The following is a 20,456-nucleotide window of genomic DNA, read 5'->3' as shown; positions in this document are numbered from 1 at the left end:
CTGAGCTTTCACAGCAAGGTGACTGGGTGCAATAGTAAAAATGTTTCCATCTCCTTGCTTCCCACAATGCACCCCTGCTTTGATCTGATATAATCACTCCCGCAGAGAGTGAGAGACTGCTTTGAATAACTATGTGATATTCACAGTATCCAGAGGTTGCAATTTTGACTGATGTATATGAACTCTCTTCTTGAAATACGGAGATCTTTTTAGTAGACTGGACTGTGGACTTTCAGGTGTTACCAACCTGATATCAAGCTATTCTTTTTTCTTTTTTCTTTTTTGGTTTTTCACAGAGATCTGCCTGCCTCTGCCTACTCAGTGCTGAGATTAAAGGCGTGTGCCACCACTGCCCAGCTGATACCAAGCTATTCTAAGCCCCAAGTTGGGGACAAAGTCAGAAGACCTTTAGCAGATGGACATCAAACACCACAAGAGATGTTTCCAGAGCTTTTCAGTACCCATTTCTCTCTGCACACAGGCGCTTAACCCTCCTGCATCCCGGCAAGGCTGAAACGTCATGATGAGTAGTGCGTTTTCTTGGCCTTGGTTTGGCCGAGAGGGAGGCAAGAGTATCAGAGAGCCATTGCCCGCCAGTGTGCCTCTTCCCTCTTCCCACCTTCTCAGAAGTGCAGGCTCTTCCCTGCCTTCCTCTTATTTTACCCTGGTAGCTATTTGTCTCTATTTCCTATAGACTGAAATATAAATTCCAGACATGTGCTCCGCTTAACAAAATCCTACCACAATAAAGTGGTTTAGCTGTCCTTGGAGTTTGTTATAATGGAATTTTCCTTGTATTGCCCTGGCTGGGGAGAAAAGTAAACTTGTTAAAAGGAGGACTGTAATATGGCAGCCAGGAGGAAGCAGATGGTGTGCCCGCCCTTCCCCACTTGGAAAAACGTATCACTTATTTCTCGCTCTTTCTTTTGGGTCCTAGCATTGCTTTCCTTTTTTGGGGAAATAAAAGGTTTTAGATTTTTTTTTTAATTCCAGACAGACATTAAAGCGGGGGGGGGGGGGGGCGCGGGGCGGCAGCTAATTCCTTATTGTTGGTTTAAAAACCTAGTCCAAGTAACCCAAAGGCTGACTTTGCAACCCTTTCTCCTACAGACGTGAAGGGACCAGAACGTTTAGGCATCTGGCAAACACAGGCACGAGCAGGTTGCTGGGGATGGGCTGTGCAGAGACACCAGGACCTCATGGAAGCTGTGTGGTCTGGGTCTTTATTTCAGAGTCTGGGCCTGGAGGTGGGAGTGGGGTATCCGAACTCACTCCACTGCAGGAAGTAGACAAACTCAGTAAAGCAATAATAATGTCTTGTAAACCATACAGGGGCCTCGATGGATGACTGTAGGAGCTGATACCGGTCAAGAAGGAGGGGCGGGAACTTGCTGTCCTCTGCAAATGTGTAGGGATGGGGCTGAGGGCGAGGAGCCGAGTCTAGCAGTATGAGGAGCCTGGGGAAACAGGGAAGAAACGAAAGCTTTAGTGTGAGGAGAATTGAACGAGTGACTTCTTGAGGACCAGCATCATGGCTGGACCAGTGTCATGTCATGGCCAGATAGCTCTGTTGTAGGGTGACAGCCCTCTTCTGGGATTTCGTGGAATAAAGAGGTAGTAGGAACAGTAGGCATAGGTCTGGAGGGAGGGCTGGGATACTCAGTCTGTGGGGTGTCTAGAAGGAAGAAGTCTATTTCTCCCTTCCCTCTTTCCCCTTCACCCCGCAATGGGACTGAGTCAGGAGGAGACAGATCTGTGATGTCAGGTACTGGGGTATCACCAAAATTCTCAGATCTGAGGGATGGTAATTTGTCTCCTTCATCCACAGGTGTGGAAGGAATGATCACCATGAACGAAGGTCTCTAGTAATCTATTTTTTTTTCCTGCATAAATTCTAATCCAGTGTATCTTTGGAGAATGATGTCATAATATTGCTGTTCTGGTTTAGGGGTCAAAGGAGACATCACAGCAGCAGAGAGCAAGGGGCACACGTACCCGAGCAGTGGGGCACCCCGATGTACTTGGTGATGTCCGTTTTCGGCGTCACGTCCTGGGTTATTCCTCTCCAGCCCAGTGAGTTGCAAATTTTCCCCTTTTGGGAGGGTTCCAGTTTGCAGGGGCCGAGGGCTTTGGCACAGAGCCTCGCGTTTCCGGTCTTTAACTTCTTCTCTTCTATCTCATTCTTCAGCTTTTTGTTTTCCTGCTGCAGGTGGACCATTACATTGTGGAGCTGGCTGTGGGAAGGAGAGGAACGTGAGGAGGGCAGGTGGCTGTTTGTCTGTTTGCAGTGCTTGGCTCCTTGCTCAAAAGAACCTGGAGGGTATCACAGGAGAGGACTAAGGATTCTCACGTTTACCCTGTGCAAATGGAGGCCCATCTGAGTCCCACGGAAGCAGCTCAGGCCTGGGGGTGAGGAAGACCTAGGAAGAGGGCCCACTCTCTTCTGGGCCTTTGTGTACGTTTTTGATGGGGACAATTAAACCCGCCTTGTCTGGGGTTCATGGAAGGATTCAGTTTGATAAACGACAGAAATCTGATAGACAAACCAGAAGGCTGATCCGGGAAGTTCTGACTGTGTATGCTCATAGCTTTGTCTGGGAAATGCACTCAGCCGAAGCTAGTGCCCTAATTCTCTCTGCTCCCCTTTCTGAAGAGTAGCGAGTACAGGGTTCCTACCTCTGTAGAGAACATGGCCAAATTTCTTCTTCACATTTTACAGATGAGTTGGTGGAGGCAGGGGTATAAGGCAGAGGAAAGATAATTTAGTGTCTTCCATGGCTCAATAGGTGGCAACTATTATCAACCTATGGATTTCTCCTAACAAGTCTTGAGAGAGCAGATGGGGACAGGGGGACACTCAGCCTCCCGGACCATTTCTCTCCTCCTACAAATGCCTCTGTCACCACAGGGAGACCCTGGCTTGATGCTTCAACTTAGAATATTTTTGGCTTCATAACAGTGTGAAAATGATATACATTCAATAGGAAACTGTACTTTGAATTTGGACTTTTTTTTTCTCAGACAGGCAAGATGAAGCCTAGACTTCTTGGGAGATGCTGGGAAGTGTTCATGATTTCAGCTTCTGGTTAGCCACAGCCATTGCTCTACAGGCTACCATGGGACTCAGCTGCTACAGGTGGTAAATTATGAGCAGTAAATGTATGCTTGGCTGGATAATATTTCCAACTTGGAGTTATCCAGACACGGCCTCACCTTAAGTCAAGGAGAGCCTGCATTCTCAGCTCATGAGGTCTCAGGAAGATTAAATAAGTCAATGTGTGCATAACACTTAGAACTCTGCTTCCCACATGCTGAATAACACATATTAGTTGGGCTAATGTTGTCATTATTTATTATTAAAAGATGGTTTTCCTCAGATAAGACCAAGGAAGTTCAAGAATGAGCATCTGGTGAGACGGCTCTTTCTGACACTTGGTAAAATATAAGGAAAAGCCTGGAGTTACCTGTTACTTTATAATTTTTTTGGCCATCCTAGGGATTGAGCCTAGGGCCTTGCTCAAACCATGCAAGTATTCCATCACTGGACTATATCCCTAACCTTTTTCTTCCAATTTACATTTTTTTTGAGACAGGGTCTCATTAAATTGCCCAGGCTGACCTTGAACTAGATCTATAGCCCAGGCAGGCCTTGAACTTATGGTGGTCTGTGCTACTGGTATGGGCTTCCAAGGTTATGACAGCTGTTTTTTTTTTTTTTTTTAGCTAATTATTTTCATAGAATGTTTTTCCATTAGAAAGTATCATGGTCCATTTTTAGAAGCAATCACATGACGGGATGGATGCTCAGCCTCTTCTGGTCACATCCTTTACCCACTTTCTCTGGAGATCCGGCCTCTTCCCCTGTGGTCCCCCAGTCCGCGTGCCTCTGAGCTGGAGGCCAGGTCTGCTATGGCCTCCCTCCCCCGGCTCTCTGTCCCTCCCTATGTCAGCGTATCTCCTGTCTTGTACATCCCGCACAGCCCAGCCTACTCCGGGTCTTGGTTTCTTCTTCTCCATGTGACAGTTCTGTTCTCTCCTTCAACTCCTGATCCAGCTGAAGGTCAAAGCCCAGGACAGAGCTGGCTCCAGGCAGCCACACCTGGATGCCAGGTGTGCAGAGACACTGAGGCGACAGCTGCTTGGCCAACGTTATCACAAGCAAGCCCTCTCCAGACCCTCCTAGAATGCCAAACTTGGCAGCTTCTGTGTCCCTGGAAAAAGCTTGGGGAAACACCGTCCCAGGCCCTGGCTAAAAGATTCTACCTTTAGACAGCCCTTTCTTCACCTCTGTCCTCCGACTTCCTGTAGTCCCAGGCCTCACTCTCAGTGGGCAAACCTTTGCCCAGGTGGTGAAGCGGGATCACGAGGGAGAGTGAAGCTCTTGACGACAGGAGCCCCAGTTGCTTGGGGACCAGTGAAGCAGAGGTACCCTTAACCTGGACTTCCCACCCCGAACTCTTCCATAGAGAGCCATGGTTTCCATGCTCCTTCGTTCATGGACCTCAGCTACAGCCGCTCAGTCCCTACCCACAGCCTGCCGGCCTGCCAGCCTGTGCCCACTCCTGTCTCAATGCTCTCGGCCTCTGAAAACCACAGGTGCGTGGGGGAAGGAGGTGGGAGGTTTCATCCCCTCACTGGGGGGCTGTTGAGGGAGAGAATGACGGTCCAGCACAGTCACGTGACATACCAGTACTGCATAGGAACTGATTCAGGTCTCAGGGTCCTTCCAGATCGTTCCTGTTGTTCTAGGGGCTAGTCCCCATACAAATGTAAGTTGGCCAGGGGTGGTCCCAAGAGGCAACAACGCAGGGAGGACAACTTACTCCTTTTCTCCGGTCAGCTTGGCGATGTATTTCACCTGTTCTCGCAGCTTGTTTCCCAGTTTCTCATTGGCAATCCTGTAATAAAACACACAGGGGAAGAATGGCTCTTCCCTAGATGGGTAAGATGTTGACCGATGGGCACCGGTCCTTCCCAGCAAGGGTTTCTCCTTGTTTCTTGGCCCCCATCACTTTGTCCCTTAGTGAGAGCCTTGTGAGTCCTTGACAGCTGAAGACTCCCATTCAGATGATTTTCAAAGGGATGGGTTCAAGGCATCCACGTGAGGATGGATCCCAGCTTGGGTAGAGGAAGCATATAGCTCAGTGAAGTATGCCTTGCCTCTGATGTGGCTCTGCCCCTGTGTGGCAGGCTTTGCAAACCTGCCTGGAGGGGTGTGACCCCTCTGATTCCCGACCCTTGTGTGTGGTGAGTTCTTGGGCAGGCACACATGGTTTAGTCTCTGCGGTTCTCAGTTCAGCCCGGCCTGGGGACCCCCTACTGTTGTGGATGACACTCACTTCTGCTCCTTTGCCCACTGCTCCATGTTGCACATAATCTGGTCATTGTCCCAGTGGAGCCTGCAGGCGTCTTTGGTTGTCCTTGGGGGCAGGCAGCATGGCTTTGCATACAAGAAAATGAGACTGTAAGGGATAGGGACACCCATGGCCACCTTCCTCCCCGAAATCTGGATTTTTCTTTCTGAGGGAAAAAATAAAATCAACTCTGCTGCCCAACTTGAGGCCAGAGTTGCCACGTACAGGACCTTCCTTCCACACAGCGGTGACACGCCTGAGGGACGCCATTCATCACAGACATGGTAGATCCGTACACTCACCGTGGCGGTTCTCAAACTAATGGCAGTGAAGTGACTTGTTTTAAAACAGTATTCTGAGCTGATGTCACCACAAAGGGAGGAATTGGGGGAAAAATGAGATGCTTCTTTTTAATTTGAACAAGGGCCCTGTGGCTACCGTAAGATGTCTCAAGCCTTCATGCCATGAATGGCACTTCTTGGGATGCTGGAATTGGGGGCATATCTTAAAAACTGCTTAACACATTGGATGTCAAAACCTGGCAGGATGTGCCCAGGAGAGGGAGGGCTAGGGCTTGTAAGTGGCAGCTGATGGACCTGACTGAGTCTTGCTGAGAGTCTTGTTCAATATCTATCACCAAAACCATAGGAAAATAGGTGAGTTGAGAGGTAGCTGGAAGTATCCTGATTCTGCTTCCTGCAGAATAGTGTGTGTGTGTGTGTGTGTGTGTGTGTGTGTGTCTTCTTCCTGGCATCCTCAATGACTCCCCAGTCTGGAGGGGTGGAAAGCAAGTGACAGAGTCCAAACAGTACCCACCTCCTTCTCATCCGCAAGGAGGTTCTCTTTCAGGGTGGCCATTTCTTCCTGGAATTCCCGGAGCTGCGTCTCCTTAGCGGCCAGCATCTTGAGGTCACTCTGATGCTGCTTCTGCCACTGCAACACCTGGTTGCTCATCTCTTCCAGTTTCTTATCAAAGGTGTGCACCTGCCCGGGAGTGCAAAGTGAGGGAGTGGGCAGGGGCAGGCCCAGGCAAGGTGGAGGGTACCCTCTCCACTGGAAGTGTGGTTTGGAGTGTCTGTGCCTTTTATTTCCAGTGACCAGCAGAGGGCACCCCTGCTCCGACCTTCTGGCCTGCCTGTCATTCAGAAGCCGAGGTGGGGTGAATCTCTCAGCCAAAGGGTATGGTTGAGCGCTAAATAATTCTGCGTGCCAAAGGTGACCTTGTGGACCTCTTAAGAGGAAGACAGCCTGAGCCCCCAGCCTCTCACCTCTAGCTCACTCTGCTGGTGGAAGCCCTGGAGCTTTTTTAACTCCACGTTGAGCTTTTTCATCCTTTCCTCGTAAGCCATGATTTCATCTTCCAGCTGCGCCTTCCTCTCTTGGGTCTGTTGCAAGTTGCGCTGCAGGCTCTTTGTCTCGGAGGTCGCATGAGTGAGCTTCCGGCAAAGACAGAGTGCATTAGAGTGGCCACCAGGGCCCTTGACCTTCTCTGCCAAGTCTTTAGTGCAGAAGGTTCCAGGCCCTCCCTGTCCTCTGCCCACGGTGGTGCTGATGTTCCAAAGGGGTGGGGGGGAGACAGAGGTTGGCTTTCTGCACCACCCTCCTGGGTTTTTATTCCCTTCTTCCATTTCCTTTCTTTCTACATGTATCTACTGATCTACAGAGGATGCATGGATTTCCCCGACAACCCAGGCTTTGGGACAAACCCTGTCCCCGAATCACTCATGAGTGGGAAGACTTGTTAGACAATGCCATCTCTGCCACCTCACAACCAATACAAGGACAGCAGCATACAAAGCAAAGAGGAAGGAGGTCTCCATTGTGCAGACACCTCTATCTAGGCAAGGGTTGAGAAGCCCTGAGGATCGTCAGTCTTGTAAGGCATTGGCTTCTACCCACTCAAGAGTCCCTGAATTTCTTGGAGTACTTCCTGGGTGAAGAGTGGGTGTGGCCTTACCTTCTCCAGGGCTTGCGTCAGGTCGTCTTGGCAGACTCCTGACTTCCGCAAAACCTCTTCGTAGGTTTCTTTGCTGACCATGTTCTGGAGGTAGTTCTTTTCTTTCTGGATAGCTGAGTCCAGCTGTGTCTGCAGAATCATGATGGAGTCTTTCTGGCGGGCTATCTTTAGGGAACAAGAGCATCACTGTCAAGGCTGTTCCCGGCCACAGATGTGTGACTGCAGGAAGTAGACAAGAGCTGGGCTCTCTGCCGTAAGTGCCTGGGCATCTATGTTCATGCTCATATCTTCATCTCACTGTGAGGAAATGCAGAGCTCTTCTTGAGCTTCCCTGTATCTTTCCAGCCATGCCTGGCTTTCTGGGTACCATGTCTCCAATAGAAGCAGCACTGGGACATGCTAACTTCACGGAATATGTTTCACAGATACAAAGATGTCAGTCTGGGCCAGGGAGGTAGCCCAGTCCACACAGTGCTTGTAAGGACTTGAGTTAGGCTCCTAGAACCTAGTTAAGAAAGATGAGTCTCGGGGCTGGAGAGATGGCTCAGTGCTTAAGAGTACTGGCTGCTCTTTCGGGAGACCTGGGTTTAATTCCCATTACTCACATGGTCATCTATAACCATCTGTAACTCTAGTCCTGGGAGATCTGATACCCTCTCCTGACCTCCACAGGCATTGCATACATATGGTACATAGACATACATGTAAGTAAACCATACATATACATAGGCTTTAAAAAAAAAAAGATGCTGGGCATGGCAGTGTGCTCTTACAATTAATCCCAGTGCCGGAGAGGTGGAGACAGGTGCATCTTCGGGACGCAAAGCAGACTAGCCTATTTGGTGATCTCTACACCACTGGGGGACCCTGTCTCAGAAAGAGAAATAGAGACAGACGACCCCCGAGGAGTCCTTTGGTCTCCACATGCACGCATCCCCACGTCCACGGACACACGTGTGCACCTGTACACACACTAGAACCCAACACCAGGCTGATGGATACAATACAGCATGTCTCTGACCCAGCCCTGTGTGCGCTCTACAGAGGAAGTCACCTCTTCCTCCTGTTGCTGTCCCTTCGGGCACAACACTCAACAGCCACACAACAGTCATAGAAGAAATATTAAGTCATTGGTGGGATGTAAAGTTACACTGTCTGTTTAGAGATTCAAATATTGTATGGTTCAAGGGGCTCTGCTGCACTCGACTCTGCGTCTTAGCCTTGGCAGTGAGTGTACTGGGGTGCTTAAAAGCGGCGTGGAATGCAGTGTCACAAATCCGGCTTGAGGTCCAGGTTCTGTCATTTATTTCTCGGGCCTCAGGCCTTTCTCCACAGACCAGGAACCTTTGCAGCTCTTACACACAGTGTTGGCGATGGCCAAATGAGATGATGCCTGTGGAGAGGCTTTGTGCTGGGTACCTGCGTATGGTTGGGAATCATTAAGAGTAAAATGAGGCATCTCCTTGTAGATCTGAAGTCTGGGACAGATATCTGTTTCTAAGTCTGGAAGCGGAAGGAAAAACCTTCAGAATGTGTGGCTACTAATCCATCCTCGATTCCTTGCTTCTTCCCACAGTCAGTACTTCAGCTAGTTTTCCCCAGAGACAACCTAATAACCTGCACATCCTCCTAACTGGTCTCCTCACGTCTACGCTTACCCTCCCCAGGCCCATGTCCACACACTAGTCAGAGTCTCATGTGTCTTGTCTCTGAGGAAATTCTGTCAATAGCCTTTCATTGTTCTTTAAATACAACTCAATTTTAACAGAGGCATGAAGTCTTCCTCTACTTACAGCCCTTATCCTATACCAATGGTTTTTATCAATAGATTCCAGTTGCATTGGTTTGATTTCACTCCCGAGGTTACTTTAAGGATGTATTTAACAGAGAGGTACATGATACACAACCAGGACTCAAACTAGAAACACAAAGATGAGCCAAAATTGTGATTACATTTACCATTGTATGAAGGAGAAAGATGGCATTATTATTTTAACAGAAAAAAAAAAAAAAACCAACCCTAGGCTCCTGTTGGAATTCAACACCTTGTACTGAACTGACAAACCTCTTAGTACCTGAGAAACTGAAGGAACTAGAGATAGAGGTAGCAAGAAGCCCAGAGGGCACATTGTGCTGAAGCAGATGCATTACATTAACAGTAAAGAACAAGATGTGTATTACCGCAGCTGTCCATCCTCATACTGGAGATACTGTCCAATGTGACAAGGCAAGAAAAATAAAACGAGGATAGATATTACAAAGAAATGTTTAGGAACCTTGTTATTTACAAATGACTTATCTACTAAAAGTAACCCATAAACTCCAGGAGTTTGAGGATAGCCTGCACTCACTCCAGGAGTTTGAGGATAGCCTGCACTCTGTAGTGAGACCCTGACTCAAAGTCCACAAGCCCAGCATGTAAAAGGCCTGGGGCTTGATCCCTAACACTGTATACACACACATACACAAACACACACTTTGTGAAAATAAACTGAGAGACTATTACAACTTATAAGTAAAATTACTACGATGTTCAAACAGAAAATTAATATATTCAAATGAATGAGGTTCTGCATTAATATTAAAAATAATAAAATACAGTGGGAACATGATATAATCAAATAAATGGAAAAATTTTCAATGTATTCCTTATTTTCAAATAGCAAAAAATTGAAAATAAAATATGGAATATTGTTAAAGGAAGCACATGTTCAGAAAGCAAACCTCAGCCTTTTTCTAATAGCCATTTCAATTGCTTCAGTGAATCTACCATGTGTATGGGAAATGCTTTTTAAAGAGTTGAACATTAAAAAGTTGAATATGTTTACACTCCAAAAAAACCAAACCCATCTTACTATCTGAGCAAAGGAATTCCAGTATTGGTGCTCTTACTTCCAGGTCTACACGGCTAATTTCTGCCACCAGGCTCATACAGAACACTTAACAGCGCTCCGTCGATGGACGGAGGGTTCTCAGGGACCGGAATGACTGAGACCTCACGGTTCGCCACTCCAGGGGACAAAACTCCGAGCAGGCCAATACTCGAGACCTGTGCTCTCTGAACTTAAAATTAGTCAATATTAATTAAAAGTACAAAGTCAGTTCCTCAGCTCTCAGTGGTCAGCTCAGAGTTGTCATTTTTCTGCCACCACAGCGGGGCACAAAGAGCTGTTGGGAAAGCTCATCTTAAGCTTTGAATACTCATAGGATTTCAGATCTTTTTGTATTATGAAAGATTAAGGGGTGCCTGGGTTTTCATTTGTAGCTCAAGAGACTTGTCTTCTAAGCACTATATATTTTTTTTTCTTGTCCAGAAAGGTATAATATATTCCACTGGGGAAAGCATCACGGTTTATGCTGGGAAAAAAAGGACAGGCTTTAGAGTTGGATGATCTAGGTTCAAACACTGGTTCGCCCCTCCGCTTACTAATTAGTGGCCCTGGGATTCGGCCTTTCTTCCTTTGTAAATGGGGATCACAGTGACGTATACTTTGTTAAGAGGAAAGCAGAAGGAAGGTCTGTAAAGACAGTGGCTGAATTCAAGAGCGGCTCCTAGAATGTCCCAGCCCCGTGACTTTCATCTGCATAATGATGGGCTGAAATGACCCTCTTCTAGCACCTTCTGTGACTTGCAATTAGTTTTCAGAATATTCCCTCTCAAATGGCTCCAAACAATTAATTCACTCAGTTCTTTGTCTAATTTCTAATGCCGAAAGACATGGCGGAAAATTCCAGGAGTTTGGGGTGGGGGGTCCCCCAGTACGAAGTGAAACCTGTTACTTAAGGAAGAAAAAGTTTTACCCCTCAGGGTCTGCATCCATCTCCCCCGCATTACAGGACAGAGATGAGCTGCAGGGCCTCAGGCATGCATAGGCAGCCAAGCCCGAGATGTGAAGTCGGGGCCCCTCCTTGGGGTTGCTGTCTACTCACCTCTATGTTGAGCTCCTGGATGACTTTCTGGGAGTTGTTGTATTTGTTGATGGAGGACTCCAGGTGTGAGGAACAGGAACTGAGCTCCGTCTGCAGATTCTCCTTCTCTTCCTCGAGCTTCCTTACACGCTCTTTGGCCTGCTCTCCCATTAAACAGTGAAGCCCGCCCCCACCGCCAGAGCAGGGGGTTAACAAGAGCCTCCTGCTCTCCTCCTCTTCCTCAGGCCCCTTCACCCTCCCACTGTCTGTCTCCCTTCTCTCCCTCCTCTCCTGAGTCCCCAGGCTGCCTTTCACCTTCTCAGCTCCGGATTCACAGCCTGAGCTCTCCAGGTCCCACCCTCTCACCATCTTTTCTTTCTTTTTTGCTTCCTGTCGCAGAGCCTCAATTTCTCCCTCCAGGGCCTTTTCCTGTTCCTTGCTCCTTTTCAGTTGTTCCCGTTTCTCCTCCAGCAACCCTTTTATCTCCTGAAGTTCCTCTTCCAGCTTGTTTTTGGTGTTTGTTAGCTCCCTTTGCTGAGGGGGGAGGAAAAAGGCCAGGCTGCAAGACAATCCTATCCTACTATATGTGGGAAAAGAAATTCAGACAGTTCTACCCAGGAAGGTGGAAACAAACGTGAGGGTTATTTCTTAGCACCCCAACCCCCAGCACACTCGGTGGGAATGTTTGCTCTAATGCTCTGTTTAATTCTTTGTTTAACTAAACCAATGTACAGACCCAGTTCCTACAATGTCGACTTTCTTGCCCTCTAGGCCAACTCTTCATAAAAACCTCTTGGAATAAAAGTAAATCTACAGGAATACGTGAGAGATCAAAGACTGTCAACGGATGGACAAGGATGGCCCCTCGGTCTTCAGAAGAAGAGCAGTAGAGGCTGGGGACACAGGTCAGTGGGCAAACACTGACTGCAAACAAACACATGAATAAACCAACAGCGGCTTGAAGGAGAATGTCCCCCATAGGCTCCTACATTTGAACACCTGGTCCCCAGTAGTTGGCACTGTTTGGGGTGGGGTGGAGGTTAGGAGGTGTGGCCTTGCTGAGGCGAGTGTATCACTAGTGACCGAGCTTTAAGAATTTAAGGCCTTGTCCTATTCCTGCTTTGTGTTTATGGTTCAAGATATAACTTCACAGCATCCTGTTCTAGCCGGCATGCCTGCCAATTCCCGCCCCTGCCCCTCTGATGGACTCAAACCCTCTGCAAGGTAAGTCCAAATAAACTCTTTCTTCTATAAGCTTCCTTGGTTATGGTGTTTTATTGTAGCAATAGAAAAGCAAGTAAATCAACAACTTACATTGTCCTCTGGGTGTTTTTAAGCCTAATCCTTGAACATGCATATGACCGGCTGTGGGAACTGGTCCTGAGTGGCTGGTCTAACAGTCTAACACAAGTTCTGGGAAGTTAATAAAGCCTGGCCTCCTTGGCCTCAGGCAGGCCAGATAGCGGTAGTAGCTGTCTGCACGCTCTCTTACCTTTTGCTCAGCGATTTTGGCGGCCTCCATCAAGTCGTTTATTCTTTGTTCGCTCTCGTTTAGCGTCTTCTTGAGCAGCATCTTCTCATTGTCGGAATTTGTCAGCCTCCTCTGGCTCTCGTAGAGTTCCGAGGTCAGCTCCTCTATCCGTTTCCTGAGCAGGGTGAGCACAGGACAAGCTTCAGGGCCTGTGTTGATGGACAGTGGAGACAGTCCCTTCCTGGGGCCTGTCACGTCACTGTCTCACTCTGGGCAGCTGCCAACCTGGGGTCCAGGGATAGGGCTGGGGGTACCTGTTGCCTACTCTCTCCTTTTCAGCTGCTGCAGCCTCCTCTTGCAGCTTCTGCAGCTGACCCTGCAGATCCTTGATGACGTCCGCCTTCTTCTTGTCCAGGAGAAGGCAGTTCTCGATTTTCCGATGAGCATCCTCTAGGTTGCTACCAGCCTGCTGTGCTTCCTCCTTACACTGGGCGAGGTTCTGATCTAAAGAAGCCAAGGAGGGTTCCGTGTGATAGGCAGCCCATGGGACTCTCAGTCAGGACTCATTAGAGACTAAACCTTTTATTCTGTGACAGTCTTCCGTTCCTAGCCTACCCTCGCCTCTCCCAATGCCAGCATAGGTCTGAAGGAGCTCTGTCTTTAACTGCCCTTCAGCCTTGGATTCCTTCCTGGCGAAAATTAAATAAATTGGTAGCAATCATTCAGCACCTCCGACTAATTCTGTCATTAGGGACAAATCCCAGTCCTCAAGGAGTTTAGTCTGGTAGCTCTATGATTACCCATCCATTATAGAGAACACTGAAATGTTATTGATTGATTTATGTTTTGGTGCCAGGGACCAAGCACAGGCAAAGCACATGTTCTACCACCAAGCTCCATCCTGGCCTGAGAATGCTGCAATGCTGAGCTCATGCTACTCACGAACTCAGCCGTGAGAGCAATGGGTGGACTTGTGAAGAGGGGGAGAAGCTGACTCAGCCTTGGAAGGAGGAGGAATGCGTTTCGGGGAGGGCTCATTGGAACAGACGTGCAGGGGCAACGTGGAAAGAGCATGTGGGTGAAGGATGGGAGGAGCTGAGCTGAGTTGGGATGGAAAGTGGGGGGGATGGTAGGCTGCAGCTGAGCAAGAAGGTGGATCAGAGAGGGCTCAGAAGATTGACAGCATGGGAGCAATGTTTAGACTTGAAGCGGTAAGCAGAGACCCATGTAAGGGAAAGAGAACATTGGGGAAACCACGATGCAAGTTGGGTATGGTGGTACATTTTGTAGGCAGAAACAGGAAGTGCTCCACGGGATCAACCTGGTGTATGTAGTGAGTTCCAGGCCAGCCAGAGCTACACTGTCTCAAACAAACAAAAACAGGATGCATCCAATCAGAGACGACCTCCAGCGGTAGCCTTTCATCCCCCTGCCTCCACTGAGGGAAGACGCCCGCTGTCGTTGGGGGTCGTTTTGGTGGAGTGTGTCTCCTCACCCCACAGGTATTCTTTCAACCCTGTTCTCTCATCCCTTCCTCGAAGTGTCCTATTCTCGTATACGGAAAGAAAGATAGCATCACGGAAGAAGTGACCATACAGCAGACATTTTGTAAAAAGAGACAGGAAGATTAAACACACACACACACACACACACACACGAACACTTCCATTTTGGGAAAAGCTGAGAGGATGATATGGAGGAACGAAGGAAAGCCGTCCTTCCAAGGCAGGAAGCTACCGAGGAGACTCTAAGGTAGCTACAGGAGGACGAAGCTCACTGAGGAATGAGAACATAGGAGGGAGGAGAGGGGTGGGGACAGTGCTTTGTGGGGTGGATGGCTGGTCAGAGCCCAGAGGGAAGGAAACAACTGTGAGGTCTGTGTTGGACTGAGGGCCCAAGTCTACAAAGCTGAGGACTGAGGGTAGGTGGCTAAAGTTGTCAGGACAGAGCTGGGGAGAGACCTCTTTAGAGTGGTGAATGCAGTGGGTTTTAGTGAGCTCACGAAGCTGTGTAACTATCAACCAAGTTAAGGACATTATCATCATCCCTGAGGGAACCCTGCTGAAGAGATTGAACCCCGAGAAGAGATTGGTGAGCTGAGAAGGCCATCTCCTCAGGTGAGGACAAGTTCCCATCCCACCATGGGCTACAGAACAGGCTGTGTTTGGAAGCAGAAAGGAGGGGGTGGGATTGAAAGCCAGGGAAGGAGAAACCAAATGTGGGGTGAAGGGCCTGGAGAAGACAGAGTCAAAATGCGGCTCCAGGAAGCCTCTCATGGGCCCCGTCCTCTCTGCTGTCCGGGTGGACTAGGGCATTCGTCTAAGGCCGCTGAGGGACTGAGGAGAGCAGGAGGCTGTTAGCAGGGGCTTCGGAGAGGCTGTGAGTTTGGGGGCTCAGGAGAGTTGAGGGAACTGCTGGGATGAAGATGAAATCGGGGTGTGGAGTCAGGGTTGGAAGTGTGGCGGGGCAGGGCAAGCCCGAGTCTCACCTGCCAGCTTTGCTTGCTCTTTGGTCTCCTCCAGAGTGTCCTTCAGTTTCTGGACCTCGGACCGCAGGGCCTCACAATCCACTTTGGATGTGCCCTGCCTGGCCTCTTGCAGATTTGCCTCCAGGTCTTTCGTTGTGCGCTGCAGCTTCTCCAGCTCCACCTCTTTCTCCATGAAGGTGTTCTGCACTTGTGCCAGTTTCTTCTCCAGCTCATGCAGCCTCTCGTCCTTGTCTTGGAGCAACTGTGGACGTCAGAGGAAGGGATGCTGGGAGAGACCTAAGCACCACAGCTGAGCCGCTGGCCTGCTCGGCTGGGATAGCCCAATTCTACCTGTGCCCTTTGCACCCATGATGGGTGCCCTCAGGCTAAGTCTCACTGCAGCAGCCAGAGAGGACCTTTCAGAGTGCAAGCCAGAGCTGTCTGTGTCCAAAACCCTCTGCTGGCTTTGGCCTTACTTAGCAAAAGGCTCAAGTCTTTACAGCCCTATCTCAGGAGGCTCACCATCTGGTCCTACATCGGCTACCTGTCTGGCCTGGTGTCCAGGAGCCCCGACCTGTCTCTCTTCAGCTCGCCTCCCGCATCTGGAGGGTCTTGCTGTGCCCTCAGCCTGAACTGCTCTTCCTCAAGACCCATGCCTTCAGCTCTCTCTGAGTGTTAGCCGTTAGACCGTGGGAGCAGCCTGGCGGTTCTCGCACTGCGTTCAAATCTCTGCCCAGGGTCACCTGATCAGGGAGGCTGTTTATACAACCCAGTCACCAAGCTGTTTTAGGAATTTGTTGTTTTCCATCTCCACTCTGTCAGGGTCACAGGTTATTTATGTCACCGCCCCCTCCCCGGTGAGGATGGGGCTGCTGTGTGTTTTGTGGAATGTGTCTTAATGCATGGAACAATGATTGGCACTTCGTTGGTACTCAAGAGTGCGGAATACACACACGGAGGACAAAGCCGGGCACCTATAGAATCCTTGCTTTTTGTTGTTCCACTTTCTTTTTTTCTTTCTTCTTTTCTTTCTTTTTGGTCTCGAGACAGGGTTTCTCTGTGTAACAGCCCTGGCTGTCCTGGAACTTGCTTTGTAGACCAAGCTGGCCTCGAACTCATTGAGATCCGCCTGCCTCTGCCTCCCAAGTGCTGGGATTAAAGACATGAGCCACTGCCCAGGAATGCTCCACTTTTCTAGATGTTTCTATTATGCCTGGTGGACTTCGGCCTTATTTTAAAACAAGAGATTTTAATGCCTGTAAACCAACTGTTTTATCTTTAGTAGCGCTGAGGAGAGTCCAGGGTTTGGATGGTGCTGCCCATAAAGGCTTACACTGGTTTGACCATCTTCCTGTTCTCGGCTCTGGTTCTGGGCTTTTCCAGGAACATGTCTATAATAGCGACTGTAGACATCATGGGCTACAGCATGGCTCCACTAACAGCCACAGTAGGCAGAGACGCTCTTGTCCAGACCCCCCAGGCTGTTCCACCTGAGACCCATGGAGTGCTAGCTCACCTTGTCCTTCTTCAGGGCCAGCTTCTGTGTCTCTGTATACTGCTGCTGCAGGTCCTGCATCCGGTGCTGCAGGATGGCAGTCTCCTTGTCCTTCCTCTCGATGTGGGCTGATGCCTCCTCCCGCAGCCCATGTAACTCCAGCTCCAGCTTCATCATGTCTGACGTGGGGAAGAAAACACCGCTCAGCCACCAGAGATGGGGCGCCCTCCTGCTCCGCAGCCATGGCTCACGGACCCCTTTACCCTTCATGATGTTCTTCTTTTGCTCTGACACGGCTTCCAGCTCCATGCGCAGGTCCTTGACAAGGTTCTGGTACTCCTCCACGTGCAGACACTGGCTGTCTTTCTGTTCCTGCAGGTGCTTCAGGATCTGAGTGTTGGAAGGCAGAAGAGTAGGGTGAGAGCACAAAGGAACCTCCCTCCCTCCCTCCCTCCCTCCCTCCCTCCCTCCCTCCCTCCCTCCCTCCCTCCCTCCCTTCCTTCTTCCCTCCTCCCTCCTTCCCTCCTTCCCTCCCTCCTCCCTTCCTCTCTCCTCCCTCCCTCCTTCCCTCCTCCCTCCTTCCCTTCCATCTTTTCTTCCTTCTTCCTCTCTTTCTTCCCTCCCTTTCTCCACCCCTCCTTCACTCCTATCTCCTTCTCTCCCTCCCTCCCTCCTTCCCTCCCCCTCTCTCTTCCTCCCTCCCTCTCTCCCTCCTTTCCTCCCTTCTATCCTTCCTTCCTTCTTCCCCTCTTTCCTCCCTCCCTTTCTCCATCCCTCCTTCACTCTTATCTCCCTTCCTCCCTCCCTTTCTTCTTCCCTTCTTCCCTTCCTCTCTCCCTTCCTCTCTCCCTCCCTTTCTTCCCTTCTTCCCTTCCTCTCTCCCTCCCTTCCTCTCTTCCTTCCTTCTTTCCTCCCTCTCTCCCGCTCTCCCTCCCTCCCTCCCTCCCTCCTCTTCTTGCTTCCCATTTGTTTACTGTGCATGTATACACATATGCACGTGGGTGTTTGTATATATGTATGTGTGCCAGAGTTCGATTTTGGGTGTCTTCCTCAATCATTCTCCACCTTATTTTTTGAGGCAGGGTCTCTCACTGAGCTTCACCCACTTGGCTAGACTGGCTTGCAGGATCAGCCCTTCTCTGCCTTCCCAGCTCTGGGATCAGACATGTAACTCCATATCCTGTCATGTGAGTGCTAGGGATCAAACCCAGGGCCCCCCACCAATACAACTCATTGGTTCACCAAGTTGGACTTTGGTGGTGTCTGTATTTGGCCTGTCGTGGGTTCCCTATCTGGGGTGAGTAGATGTGTGTGTCTCCACAGGAAAAGTCTTGTCACATTACAGACGGTGTGGTCACCACCACTTAGACAAACAGTGACGGCATTCATAGTTCCAAGGAAGATCTTCAAGGTTCAGTATCCATGCCACAGTCACCTGCTTTTCTGGAAAGACCTGAAGAGTCTGCCTGCCCATGTTAGAGGTCCTCTTGGAGAACTTAAGGTCTGTTTTTTCCTTTCTTGGCTCATTCTCTGTTCCCGCTACACACCTCCTTTCCAGGCAGACCCAGGCAGGCTTGTGTTACCTTCTCCACTGTGTGCTAGCTAGGCTGCTTGTTACAGGCCTCATGCTGAGGCATGACAGACTCAAGAGCTCGTCTGTGGGGCCTGTGTTTTGACTACCAGTTTACCAAAACCTGTTATTTGTTGACATGGCTTACCTGCTTGTTTATTATAAGACACAACTTGAGACACCGCTCTTAAAAATATTCTATGTGCATGTATGTGGGTTTGTGTGTGGGTGTTTGTGAGTGCCATTGCCCATGGAGGACGGAAGTGCCAGATACTCCTAGAGCTGAAGTTAATGGAGGTTGTGATATGGGTGCTGGGAACTACACTGAGGGCCTTTGCAACTTGGGTGCTTTTAACTGCTGAATCATTTCTCTAGGCCAAGTTTTGATACTGCTTCAAAGTTACAGAATTAAAAAAATGAATGAGTTTGTACTGATAATTTTCCCCATGTTTGTTCTTTTCAACCCAAGACAGGTCATAGACGTTTGCAGAGTCTTTCCGAGTCTATCAGGCCAGCAGGAGTACTGTCTGCTTGGATGGAGCATTAGAAGTAGGCGAGAAGGTGGATGAAGTTTCACAGTCTATCTAACGCTGGCAGTCTTTGGGGCTGGAATATGTTATACACAGTAGTATCTTTTGGCAAGGCTGGCCGAGGTTACACAAATACAGAACACTTACACACTATGGTATCGAGATAAAAATAATCACGGAAATCCAGAAGCAAGCTCCCTTAGTGTAATCCCACAGAGAAGCAAAGGTGCGTCACCTTTTTGATGTCCTCGCAGTCTTCTGAGGAGGTAGGGGGATGCCTGTGGGTGGCTGTGTAGGAAGCGAAGTCAGCTTGTAATTTTATCAAAGCCTCCTCACGCTCTAGAACCTGCAAGCAGTCATGGCCAATCAGGGTGAGTGATCAATAACACACACACACACACACACACACACACACTACTATTACTGTTTTTGTAGTGGGTTCCTCTCTACTGCATAGGCTGGTGGTATATTTCTATAATTCACTGTACCCTTCTCGCGGGTCGGGATGGAGAAGAAAGAATTGTGCTCTCAGGCTTACGTCAGGCTGTCTAAGGCAAATTTAGTTGACTTCCTTTTTCATGGCTCCATGGGGAGTCTGTTAGGATAATGTTCTAAAGAGAGACACGTACCAAAGCATTGCTGCAGGCCAGTTTATTCCGAAGCTCCTGGATGAGGTCATCCTGCTCAGAAACCTTTTGCCAAACTTCAGACAGTCGCTTTAGGGTCTCCTGATGCTCTTGAATCACGCACGGAGAAGTGTAGATGCGCACCTTCGAGTGGTCGCCCTTGTTCTCAGGCTCCTGGGACATTCAAAAAGGATGGGTTGGTTTTGTTTGTACTTTGCGAGTCAACGTCAGAGTCTTATTAGACTCATGTTCTAAAAGTGTGTGTTCGCCTTCAGTTAGCAGGACGTCCTTAACAGAAGGAAAACATCAGCCAGCACAGACACAAGATGAAGTCCCCGGTGGTTCTCAAGAGCATACACTCTGTACTGCTCGTGACTCAGGTCCCTCTTCTGTGACATCCCGTGCTACCAGTGTTTTCAGGAGCTGTGAAGTGGCATGCTAGCATATCTGTGTGTGCGTGTCTAACCCAACTTGTGTCCTTTTACATACGAGAGTGAGGCTGCGCACAATGGTAATGATTGTCCTCATTTGATAGTTTGTCAAGGGTATTTTCCACAATTATTTGTAGATCTGTGTGTGTGTGTGTGTGTGTGTGTGCATGTGTGTGTGCTCATGACTCGTGTGTGTGGGAACCAGAGGTCAACATTGGGTCTCTCCCTCAATCATTCTCTGGTTTATTTTTGGAGACAGACTTTCCTATTGAACCTGGAACTCACGGATCTGGCCAGACTGGTTGACCAGCAAGCCCCAGGGATTCTTTTTGTCTTTATTTCCTCGATGTGGGGTTTCCAAGAGTGCCTTCAAGCTTGACATTTTTTTGTTTTGTTTTTTGAGACAGAGTTTCTCTGTAGCTTTGGAGCCTGTCCTGGAACTCACTCTTGTAGACCAGGCTGGTCTCGAACTCACAGAGATCCGCCTGCCCCTGTCTCCCGAGTGCTGGGATCAAAGGTGTGCACCACCACCACCTGGCCAAGCTTGACATTTTTATGTGGCTCCTGGGACTCAAACCCTTCTCATCGTGCTTGTAGGATAAACCTTTCCCGAGTCCTCTCCTCCTAGTCTGTCTTGTTCTCAAAA

At 49.1% G+C, this 20,456-nt stretch overlaps 1 protein-coding gene across 1 annotated transcript in view; it reads right to left on the bottom strand.

Moving 5' to 3' along the window:
* Positions 1 to 1,133: 1,133 nt before the first annotated feature.
* Pmfbp1 (polyamine modulated factor 1 binding protein 1) overlaps positions 1,134 to 20,456 on the bottom strand; it is a 42,518-nt gene continuing 23,195 nt past the window's right edge. Inside the window, exons 5-20 of the mRNA XM_057753910.1 lie at positions 19,383 to 19,553; positions 18,989 to 19,099; positions 16,917 to 17,043; positions 16,675 to 16,832; positions 15,180 to 15,420; positions 13,006 to 13,195; positions 12,713 to 12,866; positions 11,587 to 11,754; positions 11,242 to 11,379; positions 7,312 to 7,476; positions 6,623 to 6,790; positions 6,171 to 6,338; positions 5,340 to 5,440; positions 4,824 to 4,898; positions 1,996 to 2,234; positions 1,134 to 1,457 (exon numbers count right to left, since the gene is read on the bottom strand). Of these exons, the coding sequence (XP_057609893.1) occupies positions 1,441 to 1,457; positions 1,996 to 2,234; positions 4,824 to 4,898; positions 5,340 to 5,440; positions 6,171 to 6,338; positions 6,623 to 6,790; positions 7,312 to 7,476; positions 11,242 to 11,379; positions 11,587 to 11,754; positions 12,713 to 12,866; positions 13,006 to 13,195; positions 15,180 to 15,420; positions 16,675 to 16,832; positions 16,917 to 17,043; positions 18,989 to 19,099; positions 19,383 to 19,553 (2,391 nt within the window). The 3' untranslated portion in view covers positions 1,134 to 1,440. The remainder of the gene's footprint in view (positions 1,458 to 1,995; positions 2,235 to 4,823; positions 4,899 to 5,339; positions 5,441 to 6,170; positions 6,339 to 6,622; positions 6,791 to 7,311; positions 7,477 to 11,241; positions 11,380 to 11,586; positions 11,755 to 12,712; positions 12,867 to 13,005; positions 13,196 to 15,179; positions 15,421 to 16,674; positions 16,833 to 16,916; positions 17,044 to 18,988; positions 19,100 to 19,382; positions 19,554 to 20,456) is intronic.

The sequence above is a fragment of the Chionomys nivalis genome, chromosome 21 (assembly GCF_950005125.1).
Source record: "Chionomys nivalis chromosome 21, mChiNiv1.1, whole genome shotgun sequence".
NCBI lineage: Eukaryota > Metazoa > Chordata > Mammalia > Rodentia > Cricetidae > Chionomys > Chionomys nivalis.
The sequence above is the reverse complement of the archived record's forward strand: the minus strand, read 5'-3'. Positions and strand labels throughout refer to the sequence as shown.